Source organism: Scylla paramamosain, chromosome 19 (genome assembly GCF_035594125.1).
Source record: "Scylla paramamosain isolate STU-SP2022 chromosome 19, ASM3559412v1, whole genome shotgun sequence".
NCBI lineage: Eukaryota > Metazoa > Arthropoda > Malacostraca > Decapoda > Portunidae > Scylla > Scylla paramamosain.
In genome coordinates this window covers 13,986,142-14,008,641 of record NC_087169.1, presented here as the reverse complement: position 1 = coordinate 14,008,641, position 22,500 = coordinate 13,986,142, and the positions used below count along the sequence as shown (strand labels likewise).

At 40.1% G+C, this 22,500-nt stretch overlaps 2 protein-coding genes and 1 long non-coding RNA gene across 6 annotated transcripts in view; all 3 read right to left on the bottom strand.

Annotated features, from left to right (window-relative positions):
• LOC135109679 (reticulophagy regulator 3-like) overlaps positions 1-7,159 on the bottom strand; it is a 31,839-nt gene extending 24,680 nt beyond the window's left edge. Inside the window, exons 1-2 of the mRNA XM_064021218.1 lie at positions 6,892-7,159; positions 2,217-2,375 (exon numbers count right to left, since the gene is read on the bottom strand). Of these exons, the coding sequence (XP_063877288.1) occupies positions 2,217-2,375; positions 6,892-7,109 (377 nt within the window). The 5' untranslated portion in view covers positions 7,110-7,159. The remainder of the gene's footprint in view (positions 1-2,216; positions 2,376-6,891) is intronic.
• A 1,746-nt stretch (positions 7,160-8,905) lies between these two features.
• LOC135109676 (uncharacterized) overlaps positions 8,906-22,500 on the bottom strand; it is a 135,460-nt gene continuing 121,865 nt past the window's right edge. For all 4 annotated transcript variants that reach the window (XM_064021211.1, XM_064021212.1, XM_064021214.1 and 1 more), the window contains 4 exons: positions 14,443-14,551; positions 13,227-13,382; positions 11,035-11,188; positions 8,906-9,957 (listed from right to left, as the gene is read on the bottom strand). In XM_064021211.1, the coding sequence (XP_063877281.1) occupies positions 9,859-9,957; positions 11,035-11,188; positions 13,227-13,382; positions 14,443-14,551 (518 nt within the window). In that variant the 3' untranslated portion in view covers positions 8,906-9,858. The remainder of the gene's footprint in view (positions 9,958-11,034; positions 11,189-13,226; positions 13,383-14,442; positions 14,552-22,500) is intronic.
• Positions 16,650-22,500, bottom strand: part of LOC135109678 (uncharacterized) — a 37,410-nt gene continuing 31,559 nt past the window's right edge. Inside the window, exon 3 of the long non-coding RNA XR_010272842.1 lies at positions 16,650-16,667. This is a non-coding gene — a long non-coding RNA (uncharacterized LOC135109678). The remainder of the gene's footprint in view (positions 16,668-22,500) is intronic.

Here is a 22,500-nt window from a genome sequence, read left to right as displayed (position 1 = left end):
TTCATCACTAACAATGACAATAACAACACATCTTTTTCTTTCTCTCCGTCCCTCGCATCACCACCACCATCGCCTTCTGTCTGCCGCCCTCTCGTCCCCTCCGCCTCTCTGTCCCTGCCGCCCCTCAACATTATGCGTAGTAGCCGTAAACTTGGTGCAGGCGCCCCCAGACTCGGCCGCATGCTGCCGTTTTCATAATAACCACACACACACACACACACACACAGAGAGAGAGAGAGAGAGAGAGAGAGAGAGAGAGAGAGAGAGAGAGAGAGAGAGAGAGAGAGAGAATGTGTGTGTGTGTGTGTGTGTGTGTGTGTGTGTGTGTGTGTGTGTGTGGTGTGTGTGTGTGTGTGTGTGTGTGTGTGTGTGTGTGTGTGTGTGTGCAACGCATTTACGTTCACCACATGCTATCCACTCAGCTGCCTGGCCTTGAAAGTTACTATAACACACGTAGTAACCTCAGAGCACTTCGGCCTCTGCTCGGCTCGGTAGTAAGCGTTTCACAGCAGCGTCCTTAAAGCGGCCACTGCCAAATAACACAGGTGGGTTTGCTGTACTCCTGATAAGATATCAGGCACACCAGAAACAGAGAGACTCAAGAGAAATCATTGTCTTGTTATCTACTAACGAACTAGGGGAGAGTCATCAGGCTCACGTGGCTGATAGGAAGACTGGCACGACACAGACACGACAACACGACAAATGTAAATACCAAATAGGAGCACGTGCAGCGTCATGGGTATTAGAGGGCGTCGTGTCTTACCCATTTGGCATCGGACAGAGCCACTAGCCGAACCAGAGCCAGGCTAAAAGAGACGCGAGAAAGCGAACACACACCCCTCTAAGCCAAACCTCTCATTGGTCTACGCCGTGCCCACAAGGTTACTGGTTCGCGCCACCCTGTCAAGGCTGACCGCCTGCAGCCGCCACAAAGCAGATTGGGGTGAGACGTCGCGAGGGGCGGGAAAGGAAAGGCGTTGTCATGTCTACTTACTAACTCCCTCGGCGTTACTTCCCAACTCTCACATAATTTCAACTAACAATACACTTTAATCAATATCATCTCAATATCATCTCCATCTCCAAGATAACTTTTACTTTCAACAACTAGCAAATACTTTTTTTTTCTTTACCCAGTCATCTCGCGCGTCGATGCAAACACACGCCCTTGTATGGCAAAATCCCAGCGCTTCCTGGTATGTTGCCGCCACGCTCGCCCCCTGTCCTATTCTCCCCCATGCCGTCCCTCCCCACGCCTTCCTGTCTCCGGGCTGGAAGAAAGGGGAGGCGTCGTGCTCCTTTAAGTTTGAGCTGGCCCTCTCTGGCTCCGAAGTGGCTAGTCAATCTGTTCCTCCTCTGTTGTAAACCTGAGGCTCCTGCACTGAATGAGCCGCCAGCACAGACAAGTCATTCATCACACTCACCACTTTAAGGTTTAAGAGTGCCTAATGCAACACCATTCACCACTGGCACTGCCGCGGTCGAATATCACCACATGTTAAGTGCTCTAAAAACCCATCCCAAATAAGCTTAACCAGGCATCATCAAGTAATTTACTCCAATCTGAATATGTCACGTAAATGGTTTGCAAAGCTTAACATTTAATGAAAGTTTTACGATGGTTACGATTATACAGGGAAATAAGGTGTTTACTTGTTTGGCTTTCCAGTGATGTTTTTCCATTCGTCATGCCACACCTCGCGAGCCTTTACTCCTCCTTATCCTCACTGTAGGCCTAACGCGGAGACCTTACGTAACCTTCCCAACCAAAACAAGGCCACTCATCGAGCGTTGAAGTACTGGGACCATGTGCTACGCCGCGCCTCGAATAAGCACACACACACACACACACACACACACACACCTTGAACGGGAGACTGACATTAACATTTACGAATAAAAATAAACTTGACCCTCACATTTGACATTCAGAATTAAAGAAAGCCATTTATCTATAAAGAAGTCATGTTGTGAGTGTCAAGAGAGAAGAAACGGCTTTGTCTATGGTGACATGCTCTGCTATCGTTCAGCTGCTGATACGGCGGCCACAGAGAGAGAGAGAGAGAGAGAGAGAGAGAGAGAGAGAGAGAGAGAGAGAGAGAGAGAGAGAGAGAGAGAGAGAGAGAGAGAGAGAGAGAGAGAGAGAGAGAGAGAGAGAAACACACCATAGCTACATTCACATCCCGTTAAGAACAACAGGTTGACACACTCACCTGGGATGCACGGGGGTCCAGTCCTCAGAATCATCCGGCTCAGGTTTGGGTACACGAATCTCGGGCCAGATGGAGTGTACCCATTGCTGGTGCAGGAACACTCCCAAGGCCGCTACACTCAGCACGAAATACACACGCAGCTCACTCCACACCACCAGCCTGCAAGCAACACAAGAAACAACTTTTATGCAACTTTTGTGTGGCAGCTGTGACTAGTGTGACACAGTAGGGTGTTCCCATTTGTTTTGGCAATGTGAGTGGGTCTAAAAAAGAATGGAGTGCCTAAGTAGGTCAGTCTTGTTGTTGTTTACTCTAAATATCAGATTCTGTGCCAAATAAACAGGAAGCTTAACAAATATATACCTAAGTGAAAAATCCACATCATGTTGTCTTGTAACACGGGCTTATCAGACAGTGCAGCAATCTAGAAAGGGCATAGAGTCATGGAAAATGACTGTCCTATGCAACACACATACACAGCATATGTGTATTCACCAGACACACACACACTCACACACACACCACAAAACATAAGGGTACTGACCCCCCTCAACCCACACACACACACACACACACACACAACATAAGGGCATCATCGTCACCACACACACACACACACACACACACACACACACACACACCACAAAACAGAGGATATTCACCTATCACATGTCAAAGGAAACTGTGCGCACACATGCTGAACCTCTTCACTTATCACAACACATGAGAAAATGGCTATATTTGAACACCCACAAGTACAGACACTATCACCATTAAGTACAAACTAATTCTGTGGCTTCCTATAATAACTCACCTAATAATAATAATTCCCAGATCCTAGTCAAACATAACCTTCAATAATACTATTAGTTTTCCCTTCATAGAACTAAGAAATCTAACCCCCAAACAAGCAAACAAAACATCACATGGCCTGGCTTATATAAACACAGGCATGCCACAACTATCACCCAAACAAAATTCTTGGCTACTCATCTATAAATAACTTAAACCAAGGATGAACACATGTTTTTTGTCTCCTACGCAGCAGTTTTCTTGGGTGATGCAAAATGTAGGGCAGGACGGGGCAGGTGTCATGATAAAGTTCATTGAGTTTATCAAGTGTTTTATCGACCGTCTGACTTTTTATGGTACAATGTGATAATGCTGGCAGGTACACAGTCTCCAATGAAGTAGTCCTTATAGGTGATAGCTGCAGCAGCAGCAGCAGCAAGAGCAGCAGCAGCAGCAGCAGTAGTACTAGTACTAGCAGCAGTAGTAGTAGTAGTAGTAGTAGTAGTGGTAGTAGTAGTAGTAATGGTAGTAATAGTAGTATAAGTAGAAGCAGTAGCAGAACCTGTAGCAGCAAAAGTAGTAGTAGTAGTAGTAGTAGTAGTACTACTAGTAGTAGTAGTAGTAGTAGTAGTAGTAGTAGTAGTAGTAGTAGTAGTAGTAGTAGTAGTAGTAGTAGTAGTAGTAGTAGTAGTAGTAGTAGTACCTATGGGTGAGATATACCTTTGTAAGAACTAATTTTCTCGTTGTTGCATTCACTACACCTTCCCTTTATTCACTTCACACTTGTGTTTCATTGCTGTTCAAAGTATTCATGGCCTATTCTCCTTTTGGCACAGCTTTGTAATTAGTTTACCAGTTAATGTTGCAATTAATTACAACAGAATCTGGTCCATGATCAAATATTTCATATGAAACTTGCTCCCCAAAGCTGATTAATTTATCATGTTCTCTCATACATCTCCATTGCATTCCTAGTGGTGTGACTGGCTGGATTAAAGAGATGGGCAATGATTGATGAAAGCACTAAAATATATCATACAGTTTTGCACCTAAATATTTCAAAAATATTAAATGAAAAGTAATCTCTATTACCATGCATACAATGTCATGCATTTATGTAGAGGTCAGCTAATGCAAGATAATGACCCACACAACACAGCATCTTTTTAACACAACTACCTTTGATTCAAGTAACTGTGCAGGCTACAAAATAGGAATGGCAATTTATATGAGAGAGAGAGAGAGAGAGAGAGAGAGAGAGAGAGAGAGAGAGAGAGAGAGAGAGAGAGAGAGAGAGAGAGAGAGAGAGAGAGAGAGAGAGAGAGAGAAATTCAACCCTTTGATAGTGTAGCACATAATTTGCCTAATTCTATAACTTTACTATAATTCTATAAGACACTACACTAAAAATACATATGGTAATCAAATATATTCATGACTATTTACCATTGTGAAGTCTGCAAGATAAGCCCTATTTCAATTTTCCTTTCTCTGTATCTCCTCTTTATCTCCCCAGGCCAATCTTGACATATTAGCATATTCATAGATTTTGTGTCTTTTTGTCTCCCTATTCTCTCCTATGGCCATGACACTGATTGGGTTTGGGAAGCTCCCCAGGTGAGCAAACAAGGAGAGGGAAAAGGAGAGCTGGAACTACAGGTGTGTGGAAAACATGTCCTCCTTCCCTTCCCTCTCAAAGTGTGCTTCTGATAGAGCAGGTGTGCAGGCCCATCTCTATCCATAAAAATTAATATTCCTCCCAGATCATGGTCTGTTACCTTGCTTATAAATGATCACAGAATGAGACTGATACATGTATTATATCTTAAATCAAACAATGTGAATGATTTTGGTGTGGATTTCTTCTGGTGGAAGTTGAGGTACCTATGTTATTTCTCACCTGTGTTCTACTTTGGTAAAAAAAAAAAAAAAAAAAATGTAAGTGTGTCATTTAGGTACTGTATTTTTCTGGTATTTTTGAGAAACATGTGTTAACAATGTGTCAATGCCCCAATATAATTGTCCTTCAAGTATTTCTCTGATATACTATACTTTGTCAGAAATCAATTACAAATGTTGCTGTATACAAGCTCTGCTCATTGTGTGTCCAGCATGAGGTGCTGCTACACTCAGTGCTCCAGCCCTTAGGTTCTTCTAGATTAGTTGTGCTATTTTTTTAATCTTGATTAGTGAGTAGGATAAATTTCCCTCCCATAAAATGATACTAAATGTAAAAGGTAATTTATTAAGACTATTCCTTTTTGACATTTTAATAACTACACCACTTCAGACCAATGTCACCAAAAATTCCTTAAATAGAACACCACCATCAACCATCACTTTATTGATATACAATTAAGTATACTGATACCACACTATAAATTGTAAACAAGCAATTTTGTATATTAGCTACCAGCAACATGCTCTTGACTTGACATTGGCTTCCCACACACTTGCTAATGTGCATACTTCAGATAAATATTGATGGAATGGAGGGCCGGCAGCACTAGTAAACCCTTAAAAAGAATACAAGAGATTCCCGTTGCATGCCTTGCATTCCACATAATTCTTACCTACTGCCAGTTACATCAACAACTAATGCTGTGACTCATAACTGTGTGCCCAGCTGCAGAATGTCATGAACTCGACCATAACAGGCTGCTCACTGAATAACATGTAAGACAGTACCAGTATACAAATAAACTCCAGTGCATATGAGCAACTGTAGTACATGGGCATCTGTGCACTAGCAGATATTCCAGTGATAAATATAAGTGTGTCAATAAAGCATTCCTAAATTTTGAGGAGAAAAGTAATAGTATATACAAGGAAGCTCAGTGTCTACAAACAAGAAAGTCTTAGGTGAGTGGCTGCAAGAGGATATGAAAGCAGTAATATCAGAGAAAGTATTTTATACCTAAATCCATCTTAGCCACACTTCTTATGAGCCTTTGGTGTGAGGGATAACAGGCTAGTCATTGTGTTCAGTCAGGCTGAGTCATGGGTTGTGCTAAGTCTCTAATCATCTACCCACTTTGGAACAGGTAATAAAAAGAGAGTAAATAAGTACTACAGTAGACATGAATCCTGAGATAAGCATAAGAGTAAAGTATTCAGATATATAATATTTCCTGGAGTTTGTAATATCACTTATTTGCTTTATATATATTGTTTTCATGCACTTTAGTTGGTTGGTCTGTCAGTCAATTAGTTGTTAGTTTGGTTGGTTTCTAAGTCAAACAGTCACTGGACTAGTTTGTAGTTAGATTGGTTAGTCAACCAGTCAATCAGTTGTCAGTCAATCAATCCAACACACTGTCAGTCAGTTAGTATGTTTGTAAGTTAAGGTTATATTACGAAAAAGCTGTGTGTGTGTGTGTGTGTGTGTGTGTGTGTGTGTGTGTGTGTGTGAATCCCACGTCCGCGTATACACTCCTAGAAGACAAGAGCAGCAGGCAAAGATCATATCAAGGAACATAAACACACCCACCACTGCACGCACAAACGTCTAGTGTGCCAGACCTTACGTAAGGGACTACACACACACACACACACCACACACACACACACACACACACACACCGCTTTCTCCTCCTGTTGACGCCCCGCCCCTAAATCTATAGCAGAGAGGTGGGCGCGTTTCACTTGACCTGATGCACAGAGAACCTCACCTCCCCGACACACACACACACACACACACACACACACACACTGACCTTTCCATCTATCAACCCCATCACAATGCACACACACATCACATCCCACAATGCACCACAAGCACTCAGCCTACGAGGAGAGGATAGGTAGGGGCAGTAGACCTAGGGGGACATCCGAACAAACACCCACGTGGGGTCGCAGCGCCACAACAAAGGGAATTACTCACCAAAAGAGAACGTTGACAGTCACCACCGCCGCCGCACTTGTCCCTGGTCGTTCCCAGATAAGTATTGACTGTAGGCTCACCATATACGACTCCCACGGCCCCAACACCCGAGTGATTTTCCTAGTTTCGGTTTTCCGACCACACTGAGGAGCGTGGCTGTCCGTGGTATCCGTTTTAAAGGGCCACAACCTAAGCAAGGCATTTTTCAAGGATGACATAGTGTAACACTTCCCTCTGTGGTTCAGCAGTAACTGAGGTGCGCAGTGATGAGGCTACAAGGGCACCACACACAGGGCTAGTTGCCAGCGCTCGATTTATGCTCTATTTCTGCTTCATTTTATTTAATCTCCGTTTCTTGCTACGTTAAATAGTAAGTCTTTGTAGTTCATTATAAGTGAGATGCCAGAATATATTCTTAATGTTGTGGTTAAGCTACAAATAAATGTGTGGTGATATTATTATACCTGATACTTATCCTCGACCAATCAGCTGATAGAATAACAATAACAAACGAGAAAGAGCACCCTCATGCTTCAGGGGAAACATGTCTATTTTGGAAGTTTATTTTTTGCGGGTGACTTCTTACAGGTTTATTCATTAATTTACAGCTGTATTTTAAGTTTTCATGCTTGTCTTTATCCGAAAATAGGAGATATGATCTCCAGAAAATTAAGTGTATGTTGGTGATTGCATGACAGTTAAAATATAAATTAATACTCATCATAAGAATTTGTAACCAGCAACAGCGATTTCAGTGCGATATATATATATATATATATATATATATATATATATATATATATATATATATATATATATATATATATATATATATGGACTGCAGTTCATTGACAAATACTTTCAAAGAGTAAAACAATGTCATTCATCTATCTGTAATATGATGACACCTTACCTATATTTATTTCTGGGAGATGGGCGAGGTGCTGCAGAGTCAGGTGCATTTGGTGCCCATTTGGTTGCACATACTCCAGCAACATGTGATGTAGCAGGCTTCACTGAGAATGTTGACTAACAATATATGACTGTGTTTGTCAGTTGCCTAATACACAACGGTATTCCAGTCATGTCCCTAACAAGCTTTCATGATTTCTCAGATTGTGCCCCCTGTAGTATACTCACCATTTGTGCTCATATACAGCGAACATCATATAAGTATATCGTTAGCATGTATACACGTATGTAACAGTCTGTGGAAACTTTTTTGCATTACCAACAATTCAAAATATTCAACAAGTCATTCATTTTTATAATCGGCTGCACAATTACTCTTTTTTTTTTTATCCATCTCATTTCTTGTACAACTTTCATTCCACATGTTCTGCTAAATTACTCATGAAGTACCCCACTCATCTTCTTTGATATCATTGTTAAAAACCTTTACACTGTGTTTCAACATCTCCATACCATCAAGTGTTTCATTCCAAGCACTCAACCATATCACAAGTCACAATCCTTCCCCGCTCTGACATAAGGAACAGATGTTGTGCTTTTTATGATTCTGACTTTATTATACACTAACTTAAACTGCAAAAGTTAGCTCAATCTACAAAAAAACTTTTTCAACACAGCTTTTTTTTTTTATACAATGCCCCTCCATTTTATAAGAAACACATGTGATGCTGCTGCACTGGAACCATGTCTTGGAATACTACTGGAACCCTAACAATGCTAGCTCCCCAATATGCCTCCCTTCACTACCTGGGAGTACAAATGACTAATATCTACTTACAAGAGGAAAACAGAAGTTATGTTGTCCAGCCTGACCTAAAGTAATAGTATTGAGAGTCTGATCAGAAGACAACTTTAAGAACTGTAGGAGGTTACAATAATGATGATTTTATTTCCTCACACAATCATCCTATGCATTATGTCAATGTACAGCGTCTTTAATGTACATCTGAGGGACATGCAAGAGAGATGCTCAAGGGAACTCACCTGAATCAGACTTAGTGATGATACTTCAAAAGGAATGAGAGGTACAAAGGATAACATAGGAGTTTCAGCATTTATAACTATACTTGTACATTTCCTTACCTTAACATTAACACAGAAAAGTAATGCAAGAGTCAGCAGTGAGCTGGCATGACTCAATCCACAACAAACATGAATCTAGCATGACTGAGCAGTGTCTCCATAAAACATGACTATTACAAATCCTTCCAGACAGCACAGGCACCAAGTCCAGAGGCTAACTTGACAAATAGTTCCATCAAAGCCAAGCAGATCACTCATGTTCAACTCTCTGAGAGCTCTGTGGCTGATGGCAGCATTAGCGTGAGTCTTCTATTGATACAATGTTTTTACCATTCATTCCTGCAGCTCCAGGAAAGGTGTGCGAAACATATGTCCTCTACTGTCGGCAAGCTTAAATTAGCTTAGCAGGTATTGGTATTACAAGAAGCACAGTGCTCATGGCTTGTTGACATCTGCTTACATACTGTGAACTGTGCAAGTACTGTGTCCTCCTAACGTCCACATGAACTACCTCTGTATGTAGATGTAGTTCTGAACCGTGTAACAATTCAAAATAAAATTATGCCTGACTGTAGACATGCTAAAATCTTGTCACAACTATACACTCCTGGTAAAATATTAAAATCATGTACACTTAAAAAAAAACTGCTATGGAAAAGGGATGATTCAGTGAGATCTGTACATGGGTGAGTATGTGTACACTATCATATTCATACATATATATATATTTATATTTATAATGTATATAAAAAATATTTTGCTAGTTTGAAAGCTCTTCAGGCAGTCTGATGAAAATATGAGAATAAATTTGAAAATGTTGGGAAATCTGCAACAGATTCATCCAACATTTGGTCAAGCATCAAACTTTTCACTGATATAAAGAAGTCCTTTAACCTAAATATTGTCATTTTGTAAATTTTTACAATACCATCAGTAACATGTTACCTGTATAACAGATTAAGACAAACGACTTCACTGCACTTCCATTTTGGCACGAACTTTAGCATGAATCTTTTGGAATTCACACTTGTCCTTTTCATTCTCAACATCCTTGGTCTCAGCTTTCTCCATCTGAGAGGAAGAAAATGTAGATCAGGATGAGTCTTCATTGCTATTCTGGCTTATTCCCTAACATGTACTTCTCAGTTTTCATTATGCCCTCTTCTACTTCACACGTCATCAAAAACATTCACCATATTACAATGTCTTTTTGGTTCCAACAATAACAGTAACAAATTTTCTTCATAATTCAGTTTACTTTTTATATAACTGAGCACATTTCTGATTTATTTATTATTGAGTGAATCATAAATATGTTAATCAAGTCATCAGGTACATCAGTTCACACTTATGATAATTAAAATTTTGTAAGCAGGTAGATACAGAATATATCTTTGGTGTAATAAATATTTCACATTATACCATGCTTTATCATTTTCTCTGCTGTCATACTATCTCTTACAAGATATCATGCAAATACTAAGTTGCCAAGTAGATCCTTAACATTGATAATTTAGCATAATTAAGTCTAAGCTTGTTGTGATTTCTCCTTCAGAACACATATATCCCCAATGTGATGAGAGCAGCATGCTGTTATATAGTTCTTGTGCACATGTACTCTAGTTCTACTACAGTGATCCTTTGTGTGTTGCTATTGTTTATTTGTTGAACTAAAACAAATTCTTTAACCTTCACCACTCATATGCATACTTGTATATATCTGTAATATGCATACTTGTATATATCTACACATGTTTAGGAGTTGGGATAATTTATTGGTGAACCTAAAAGAAGTTCTCACATTATAAATGAATAGTAATTTGTCAGTGTCATCTTGCCAGAACATCCATGTACACAATACACAAGAACAGTAGCATAACACAGCACCTTAAAATTATTCACTCATCCTTGTACACTCCAGTTCTCTTAATGTCCTACCCTTCCCACACTCAAGTATCCTCTAATACTCTATCATCTCATTTATGAGAGGAAGGAGTGTGAAGTCCTCTTATGTTAACAACTAATCAATATTTGTATATTCCCACTATCTCATTCTCTCACATCTTCTCCATATAACCACTGTCATCACTTCAGCCCCAAAGACTTCAACATGACCATTCCACTGGATGCACTTCAACAATGACTTACTTGTTCAATCCTCTGTGCTCGCTCATCCAGGGCTTTCTGGAATGGAGTGAGGGCTGCCTCCTTCTCCTTTTGGATCTCCTTTAGGACCTTTTTGTCATTGTGTTTCTCCATTGCCTTTTGCAGCTCTGTCTTCTGGTTGAGAACATTCACTCCTCTGCAGAGAAACACACACAATTAGATTGGGGAGTTTGCTGCACCATAGCTGTACAAAACAGTGGAATAGGAACATGAAGGGAAAAGTTGAAACTAATCCTTATTCACTATCTCTTACCAAAACACACACACACACACATACACACACACACACACACACTTGCTTCAACAATACATATACTAAAAATTGTAAACACATACACACACACACACACACACACACACACACACACACACACACACACACACACACACATTAGCATTACATATTAGTATTACATTATCATGTCTAATCTTCTTTTGAAGCTACCTAATGACTCAGCACTAATAACTTGATTACTAAGTCTATTCATCAAGTACTGAAATAGTGTGGTAGATGAATGGAACAGACACAGTAATCAGGTTGTTAGTGCTGAATCATTGAGGAGCTTTAATATATTAGACAAATTCATGGATGAAGATGATAGGTGGAAATAGGTAAGTATGTTTCATAAAGGGCTTGCCATGTGTAGGCTTGATGGCTTCTTGTAACTTCCCTTATATTCTTATGTTCTTAAGTACATTTCCCTTTACATCCTTAGCACTACTTTTATTGTTAAGCTAAAACACTTCCCAACTCTATATTTATGTATCATTATCATTACTCCTATAGTCAGATTAGAGCATTTCCCAATTCTTTATTTACTAGGTTATCATTATTATGGAGCAGCACAACCTTTATCCTGCCTGCAGTACATATGTGAAGGAATAGCCTCCCTTCCCCTTACACCTGCCCTCACTCTCAGTCCTGAGGTTAAGCTGAGGCCCAGGAAGCCCCTCAAGGTGAAAATCTAAGCCTAAAGAGATTGTGGTGTGCTCCTGGTGTCATGATACATACATCATTTTATTATCAACCTGAGGTGTAAATGTCATTGAAGTTAACCAGATGGAATGAGAGAAGTGTAAGGTTAGGATTTTTTTGCTGGAATCATTCTTACATAATGAAACATGCATATTTGATTTTTTAGTGTTCTTATTATTCACACTTTGATGTTATTTCCTAGTTTAATCTTTTGTTACTTTATTTGTAAATATTTTTCTTGAGTACCACCTCAAATACATATAAAGGATAGATTGTACAGAACAAAATATGTAAAATCTATGTATCAGTAAGTCTTGAAGCATAGTACTGCACATAGTTAAAATATACAGAGGCATGCCTAGAATATACATCATCTTTGGGGATCTGTCCTCTGCCATCCCTACAATGTGATGTCATTACCAATCACCTGTTTCTGGTCTACAGTCTCACAGTAAAATTAACATTACTTTTGGTCTACAATCTGATGCCAATATTACACATATACCTTTAGCTTTCAGTAAATAACCTGACACTAGTATTCAATATCTACTGATCTCAGTCTAGAATGCCAATACCAAACATCTAAGGCTGAATGTACATCTACATACATATTTCATGAGCCAAATAATAATGATGATAATAATAATAATAATAATAATAATAATAATAATAATAATAATAATAATAATAATAATAAAAATAATAACTATTGCAAGAGAGATTAAAAGTTTATTGTACAATCAGGAAAGACAAAATAAAAATATCAACAATCTCATCTGTTGCTTGTTTCTATCTCTAGCTACCAGTGAAAAATAATAAAAAATAAAAATAAATAAATAAATAAATAAATAAATAAATAAATAAACAAAATAAATAAATTAATTAATAAAACAAAATGAAATGGAATAAATATATAAATGAAATATATAAACAAATAGGCAAAAAAATAAATAAATAGATGAATAATAAAATGCAGTAAGAATAAAAATCAAGACAAAGCAGGATACATATCATATTATCAGAGAGAGAGAGAGAGAGAGAGAGAGAGAGAGAGAGAGAGAGAGAGAGAGAGAGAGAGAGAGAGAGAGAGAGAGAGAGAGAGAGAGAGAGAGAGAGAGAGAGAGAGAGAGAGAGAGAGAGAGAGAGAGAGAGAGAGAGAGAGAGAGAGAGAGAGAGAGAGAGAGAGAGAGCACATTACCTCTTTTGATTGTAGAGCAGCTCTCTGTGTAGGCTCTTCTTCTCGGTGGACTCAAGGCATGGGTTGACCAGCTTCTTGGGCATGATGAGGCCGTTCTCGTCCATGCGTCCTTTGTTGCCCTCCCCAGCGTCCTTCTCTTTTTTCGCGGGGCTTGACCTGGAAGAGCACCTTATGTCACGTACAGGAGACAAGGCTTATGACACATGTGTAGGAAGGGCAAGATAGGAGTGATGAAACTGTCAATAAGATCTGTATGGTGTAGTTTGATGAAGAGATTTAAGATTTAAGATACTGATGAAAGGGCAAGATAAGAATGGTAAAACTGTTCAGAACATCTGTATGGTGTGGTTTGGTGGAAAAAAGATTAATGATACACATGTAGAAAGGACAAGATAAAAGAGATGAAGTTGTCAACAAGACCTTAATAATGTGGTTTGATAAAGAAAAAAAAAAACAGCAGTCAATTTTGACCCATGAAGAAATAATGAAAAAAAAAAAGAATATATATATATATATATATATATATATATATATATATATATATATATATATATATATATATATATATATATATATATATATATATATATATATATATATATATATATATATATATATATATATATATATATATATATATATATATATATATATTAATACGGAAAATAACTAGTATATTGTGTCATGTACAGAATGCAAGATTTATGATTTCAAAGAAGAAAAGATAAGATGAGAATGATGAAATATTCAAGAAGACCTATGTAATGTAACTGGATAGCAAAAGCTGCTATTAATTTTGGCAGATGAAGAAAGAATGATAAGTAGCATAAATCTTAATAGAAAATATGATGTGTAATATCTGATGGAAAGAAAAACAAGTGAAAGAAAAAATACCAAGAAACTTTATAAAAATATCTATATAATATAAATACTCACACAAAACTTGTTTTTGATGGAAGAAGGAAGAATTAAATAAGCAGTGTTAATATGCCATGTCTAGTGTGATTAAGTCATAAAAATTCTGAGGTATAACTGAAAATGTAGAATGTGACATTATTTTTTTTCTAATAAGCATCATGGAAAGAGTTTGATAGTAACCACAGAATACTATCATAAAATTACTGATAAGATGCTGATTGTATAGTTAAATGAGGAAGAAAGTCACGGAAGAAGTCAGAGCATCATAGAAAATGGAGGCTGATCAGGGCACACTCACGCATTCACTTGGTTGTTCCGGGAGATGAGGGCTGCCTGCTTGGTGACTGTCGCCTCCCTCTCGTCGTCACTGTAGTCTGGTTCAGGGATCATGGCACCGTACACCACCTCTGCAAACAACACCATAGTTAGCACCACACTCACATCCTCCTTCGCTTCACTAAGACTCTGTATATCTATGTGACAAACACTATATAACCTAAGAACTATACCTTTGGATGCTTTGCGACATAAAACTAATTAACTAAGCCCTTGCTATGCTATATGTCTAAATGCATAAACATTATCATCTTAAAACCGCTAAGCATTAAATAAAGTCAAACAAAATCATATAAAACTCCATGCTAACACAACAAGTCATTTTGCTTATTACATGAAGTTTCAAAAGTAAATGAGTAAAACTCACAAATAAAGACAGTACGAATAAGTAGAATACACAAAATTATAAAACGCCATGCTTGAGAGACAGACTAGGTTAAAGTTCTCCACTTAACGTCGGAAATAAATGAATGAAAAAGACAAAGGCGGCGGAACGAGCGGTAGTGAAGCGTGGGTAGCAAGAACCGTGGACTTTCTGCCATATCGTATTCCTTTCTGCCCGTTTTCTATTCCTACGCAGCTATACGCCCGCCACTGCCACCCCAACGCTTAACAATGACATGAAAACCCACGCCAGTACAGGCCAGGCAGTCCTTATGTGATGTAGGAATGTGTACTAAGATTTTAGGTTGTCCAGGGTTCACCCACACACGCCCACAAATTTAAATACACTTGAACGAATTTTGTTCCCCTGCTTATGCCAATTTCGTTGCTAATCATCAGTGCTGGTTTGAATTACGTGTTTTTTTTTTATGCTTTTCCCTTTGTTTTCTTTTCATTTTTGCCAATTACAAATACACGATTATGTTCATTGTCTTTTCTCCAGTTTTGCCAATTACAGATACACAATTCCATATATTTTTGTTCATTCTTGCACCGAATTGTTTCTTCGCTCGCCTGTTTGGTGTTCTCTTGACCACAATGTAAAATCTATTTAGTTAGGCCATAACAGAAGCAGCGCTCACCACTACCACTCACAAAGGCGCTCTGAGGAGGAGGACAAGCGACATGCAGGCACAGTTGGTGAGAAATAAAGGTATAAAACCCAATCTCCTACTTAATACAGAAAATAATTCACCGTGAAGTATAAAATGTAATATGTATAACTTTATAACATTTCTGCGTTTATGTCAACAAGTAAGGGAAAGAGGATTTATTTGTTAGTGCAATACATATTTTCGTGTGTGTGTGTGTGTGTGTGTGTGTGTGGCGCATGCATGCACTACACAGTTCCCCACATGCGTCACTGCTCGTGGCCAGACGCTGTAGGAAAACGAAAATAAACCACTGTGCATATCGGGGCATCTTGAGCAGGCAAGCCACCCGCGGCACATACCAGGAAGCACGCAGGACAGGAATACTAAATGCACACTGAGATATGGCGCTAAACAAACGACTAAAGTGTAAAACAATTGGAAATGCTTTAAAAATGAATCATTGTAAATACATAGAGCAAATAGTGATAATTTACGAAAGAGAGAAATAAAAAAATACCATTCATAATCTTCTACAAGGACGAAAAACAATAAATACATGTAAAAACTAATGACTTCAGTTCTAAATAAAAAGAAAAATCGCTCAGTATACAATTACTACAGCGAAATAACGATTAATTAAAGGTTAAAGAGCCATTAATACTACACAGTAACTCCAGGATTGGGAGGGAAGGCGGAACGATGAGGGAGACGAGGACGAGGACGAGGAGAGGAAAGAAGGGAAGAAAGGCATCACTGGAGAGGACTTGGGAGGGTGAGGCTGAGTTTTACCTCGTCCTCGCTGTTCGAAGAAGGCTAATTTCTCCTTGATGCTGGGGACCTCCTCCACTGGCGCCCTCATGTACTTCTTTAGAGGCATTTTGACATAAGAATGACACGAATGAATTCACTAAAGTCTTGCCTTCCCCTTCACTCACAGGGGAAAAAAAGCAGCAGTAATGTTTCCTGCTTCAACTCTCCGCGGGTCACTCGAGTCACCTCACGTTAAACAGGGCAAGGCAAGAGTTCTAAAGATTATTGTTATCCAGGAAGATGCCGCTGGGGGTCTTGCTGTGTCAGGTCGTCAGGGGGCACGAGGAATCTCTGAAGGGCGTCACATCACAATGCCTCGCCTGTCGCTTCCTTCACGTGTCTGCTGGGGACAAGATCCAACTGCCGAGTGTGACAGCATGCCATCTAGCACTCGCATCTCATCTGCTCGCTGCTCTCGCCGACAGTCGCAACCAAGACAAGACCCGGGGACACAAGGCACAACCGCGCGCACAAACACAGACGCATGCATTTACAAGTCATTTACGCAATCTGTTTAGTCTGTTCTCTCTCTCTCTCTCTCTCTCTCTCTCTCTCTCTCTCTCTCTCTGATAGTCATATAATCTTTTGTGGATTAGGCGTACATTTTCAAAAAAGCAAAACTAACAGAAATAAAAGATAATGATTTCAGTGCCTGCTCTCTCTCTCTCTCTCTCTCTCTCTCTCTCTCTCTCTCTCTCTCTCTCTCTCTCTCTCTCTATCTATCTCCCCCCACCCGCGCCAGACTGCATCGCCAATTACCACAATATATAGGTAAGCCAGCGGAGGAAACAGGAAGAAAACACGCAACGCCCTGCCAACGAGGGGAATAAAATTTTTGGGGAGTAGAATCAGGTCTTCAGGAAGCGAAATGAACACTACCTAAAGACGAAGGCTAATGAATAAAAATGCGATATGAGAATGAATAAAATACGACATGGGAAGTAGGAATAATTGACTGATTGCTTTAAGGATTAGTACCATAGAAAGGTAAATATTTCAATTGTTAAAAAAGAAAAAACAAGATCCCGAATACTCATCGCAGCAATCTCGCGGGAAGTCAAGACATAATATACATACATACATACATACACACATACATACATACATACAGACGGACACATACACGAACGTATTACAGGCTTGTACAGAAATCTAATTAGTCACCTTCAATCCAAGGTCGCTTCTCCCCATCTTTATTTTAAGGTCACGAGAGCTGCAAAGTGACGCAACATTGTGTGTGTGTGTGTGTGTGTGTGTGTGTGTGTGTGTGTGTGTGTGTGTGTGTGTGTGTGTGTGTGTGTGTGTGTGTGTGTGTGTGTGTGTTCGGGAAGCTCTATTAATAATATTCCTCTATATCTATGGATATTTTGTCTATAACTTTTTATCTATTAATTAATCTGTTTCTTTCTGTTCTGTGACATACCTATGAAAGCACCCAAACATACATTCATACACACAAAAGAAAAGGTCATAAAATTGCACCTTAAACTCACTGCAGTTATCTCACACAATCACAAAGAAGAAAACAACAAAACAAAACACAAACACTGGAAAATTCTGAACAAATAAACACAAACACACAAGGCTCACACAATTATCAGTTAGGCAACAAACATAGTCCCTTTATCACTCAGGCACATCCACAAGACAACACCCTCAATACGAGCAAGTCACGCCCTACACAGGAATGCACGTCCACACACCACGACGGTCAATGCTATACTGACGAGTGACGAAGGAAGGAAGGTCGAAGACTCCACTCTGGGTAGCCAGGGGTAGTCCTCCACCCCTCCATCCCTCATCCACCCTCCCTTCTGCAGCTCCGACTCCTACCCTCACCATCCCTCCCCCATCCACCTCCTCCAGCACTACTGTCGCCGAGCCTAAGCAACCCCCCTTCCCCTCCTCCCTTCCTCCTCCACCTGACTGCCTCCATTCCCTGTTCCCACACTCACAATACCCCTCTCCCCACCCCTTCCCATCCAGACAGCCAACTCAGACCAGCTGTAGTCATGTCTGGAAGTCTCAGCCACTGCAGTCATCCCCTTCCCCACTCACCACCACCAACACAGCCTCCACTACAACCACCACACCACCACTGCAACATCGTTTTATTTACATGCACTTATTTCTACCGATTAGTTTTTACTTACAACAACAACAACAACAACAACAACAACAGCTACTACTACTACTACTACTACTACTACTACTACTACTACTACTACTACTACTACTGCTGCTGCTGCTGCTGCTGCTGCTGCTGCTGCTGCTGCTGCTGCTACTACTACTATCACTACCACAACAAAAGCAAAAATAACAATGAAAACTACCACTACTACTGCTACTACTACCACTACTACTACTACTACTACCACCACCACCACCACCACCGCCACAACAACAGCAACAACAACAACAACAACAACAACAACAACAACTACTACTACTACTACTACTACTACTACTACTACTACTACTACTACTACTACTACTACTACTACTACTAGTACTACTACTACTACTACTGTTACAACTACTACTACCACTACGACACCGCAATGCACCTCCGCTTCGCACCTGGCAGAGTATTACTAGCGACCTTCACCTGGAGGTTTAAATCTGTACTACGTCCAAATAAAAAAATAATAAAAAAAGCCCCACAATGGCGCTAACTCCGCGATTACCACACTCAGTAACAGGTGTGTGTGTGTGTGTGTGTGTGTGTGTGTGTGTGTGTGTGTGTGTGTGTGTGTGTGTGTGTGTGTGTGTGTGCACGCGCGCTCTACCAATAATGAAACTACGGCAAGATAAAATAATAAAGAAATAGTACACACACACACACACACACACACACACACACACACACACACACAACAGGTGAGGTTCCCCAATCACACAGGTGAGCCAGGTGGAGTAATTACCTCCTTTCTAGACACGCCCTGATGGGAGAGTCGATTGGAACAGGGAGAGGGAGGGAGAGGAGCGTGCGAATGGAGCAGTCAGGTAGGCAGATAAGGAGAGGAGGAAAGGAAGAATGAGTGAGTGAGAGAGAGAGAGTGAGTGAAGCAAGTTGTGATGACAGGTCGACAGGGGGATAGGAAGCACAGGAGCATCAGTCACAAGAGCTGAAGGGAGACTGAAGCAAAACACGAGCTGGACTAATCGCGCATCAAAGGGAAGGAATAACTGCTGCGTGGCATGAACGGGTAACCCTTTGAGTGTGATTGACCTCAATGGCTCATCAAAGCAGCTTAAAGAGGAGGAGCAGCAGCACCAGGAGATAAGGGATTTGGGGGAGATTAAGGACTCAAAGGAGAAACGAAAGGAAAACTCTGAGGTGAAAAACGAAAAGAAAAAGAATAACTGAAAGGAAAAGGAAAAATTGGGAAGCTACAGAAAGAAAGGAATTATAGAAAGGTACATAAAAAAGGGGCGGAAATACACTTGTCGGAAATTGAGAATTCGAAGAGAAATAGAAATAAAACTGTGAGATGAAAGACGACAAAAACAAACAAACAAACAACAACAACAAATAAATAAAAGTGACAGGAAGAGAAGAAGCTTGGAAATTATTGAAGTAAAAAAAATATAGAAAGATACATTAAAAAGAATGGAAAGGAAGAGAGAATGATAAAAAGTAAAAAAAAAAAAAAACGATTAATAAGCAAATAAAAGAAAAAAAATAATATAAAAAAATGAGAAAATTAATGTAAGAAAAATATTACGAAAAGAAAGAGAGAAGAAAAAATGAGAACGATTAAAAAACTAACAAAAGAAAACAATATACTAAACGAAGAGAAGAATAACCATCAGAATAAAGAAAAACAAAAACAAAAAAAAAACGCTAACGAAAAAGAACTAGGAAACGATAAAGAAAGAAAAAGGAGGGAAAAGAAAAAGAAAACGTAAAATAACAGGAAGAACGCTGACAAAAATAATGAAAAGCTAAGAACCAGGAAACTGAGGAAAGGATAAGGCAGTCAGTAGAGGAAAGGAAGGAGGTGGGTCAGGTAAGAGAGGATTGCCGCCCTAATGAGCCAGGCAGGGAGGCGGGCTGGATAATGACGAGTCTCGAAAGCCGCCCAACAGCTGCAGCTAAAAAGAATATCGAGCGAGATTCCTAGTAATAACATGATTGAGTTTTTGTCTATCTTTGTCTGTCTTTGTACCGTGCAGGGAGAGAGAAGAAACGCTTATTTGCTCTCTCTCTCTCTCTCTCTCTCTCTCTCTCTCTCTCTCTCTCTCTCTCTCTCTCTCTCTCTCTCTCTCTCTCTCTCTCTCTCTCTCTCTCTCTCCCACGTGATCAAAACTCCACCTGCTTTTCTCTACCTGCTCTGCACTCTCACCTAAGCACACGTGACTGTCTGGTTCTACCGCCTCACTTTCTCTCCCACCCTCTCCCCGTCCCTCCTCTCCCTCACTCATTCACTTCTTCCAGTCTTTGCTCCCTTACACCATTAGAAATTTTGCATTACTTTGGCTTGAAACGTCCTTTTTCTTTAACTAAATCACCTAAAAATCTATAATATCTGTTACTTAAGGACGTAGGGACAGTGACACAGGGACACAGAAAACACAAGGTCAAAGAGGCACAGGGAACATTTGGATAACACTAACATAGGATACAAGGGAAGGGTGATCCATTTCTCCTTCTCCCTCTTTATGTCCCCACACCGCACTGGGTAAAAGTAAACACACAATAAACAACAGGGTATCAGATAAGCAGCACACTCCAAGGCGAGGCAGGTCCAGTAGCAAAGTGGCCCTCACGTCCAGGTATTGGCACAGGTGAAAATAGTGTAGAGAAATGTTGCAGGGAAATGTAAGAAGGTGAGAAGATTAGAGGCTTTGTTACTTTGAGGTATTATTCATATTGGTGTTGTTATTGAGGGTGTTGCTGGTATTGGTGTTGCTACTACTAATGCTTATACTACTACTACTACTACTACTACTACTACTACTACTAATTTTATCAAAGCACTGCCGAGAAACAAACAACAACAACAACAACACAATTACTACTACTACTACTACTACTACTGCCACCACTACTACTACTACTACTTCTGTTACATCACTACTACTACTACTACTACTACTTCTGTTACATCACTACTACTACTACTACTACTACTACTATTACTACTAGTAGTAGTACTACTACCTCTTCTACCATCACTACAACTACTAATGAAGAGACCAAGACACTGAAGAGGGACACAAATAACACCACCACAAGGACTAAGGTAACTACACAACTGTAACAGGAACACAAATCCAAGTTAATCTCCAAGCACCTCAGCATAGGCCTGCAGCGCCCCGTGAGGCCCTCGAGTCCCTAAAGTGTGCAGATAAATCAATAAGAAGGGGCGGAAGGAGGACCACAAGACCCAGCAGCAGCAGTCCGGCAAGAGAGTCACAGGTCTATTCTGAAACACTTCTGTGCAGCATTTCCACTATTTTCAAAAGGCTCTAGTTAAAGGTATACGGGTTTTTAAGAGTGTTTCTATAGTCGTGGTGACAGATTAATAAGTTTTCTACGTTATTAACAGAAGAAACAGTCTTGAGAGCCCGTCTAATCATCTCTATGGCCTTGAAAAATAAAATCAGCGGTGAAAGAGCAAAGAGTTTCTGAGGAAGAGCCACAGTTTCCAGGAAAAGCCTCTAGTCTTGCGTAACCTGAAAAATTGCTGGGGCACTTCTCTTTTTCTCTCTTAACGCTCAGTCCTTCAAGTCAAGCCTCACAGATAACGATGACCATTACTCTTCTTCTATCTCCCTCGCTACCTCCCGTTCCGTGTTGGAAATACAACTCTACAACCAACACGCGTAAACAAATGACTCACGGAATGCGATAGAGTGAAAGTAATGTGAGGAAGCCAGAAAGGTAAAGTACACAGACACACACAGACACACACACACACACACACACACACATGAACTAACAGAGCAATCGGCTAACCACAAGACCGTCTGAAGTGGAGACCGGACGAGAGGAGTCAAGAGGAGGAGAGGACAAGGCTAGCTTCAAGAGGGCCGCTGAGGTAAGAGGAATGAAGGCCACGGGAACAAGGAGCAGCCGGCCCTTCACTGCCCCTCGAGTACCAGCTTGGAGGACACGGACAATGAGGCTGATTAGCGGAGTGTGTCTTGGGTGCTGAGGGCTGGGT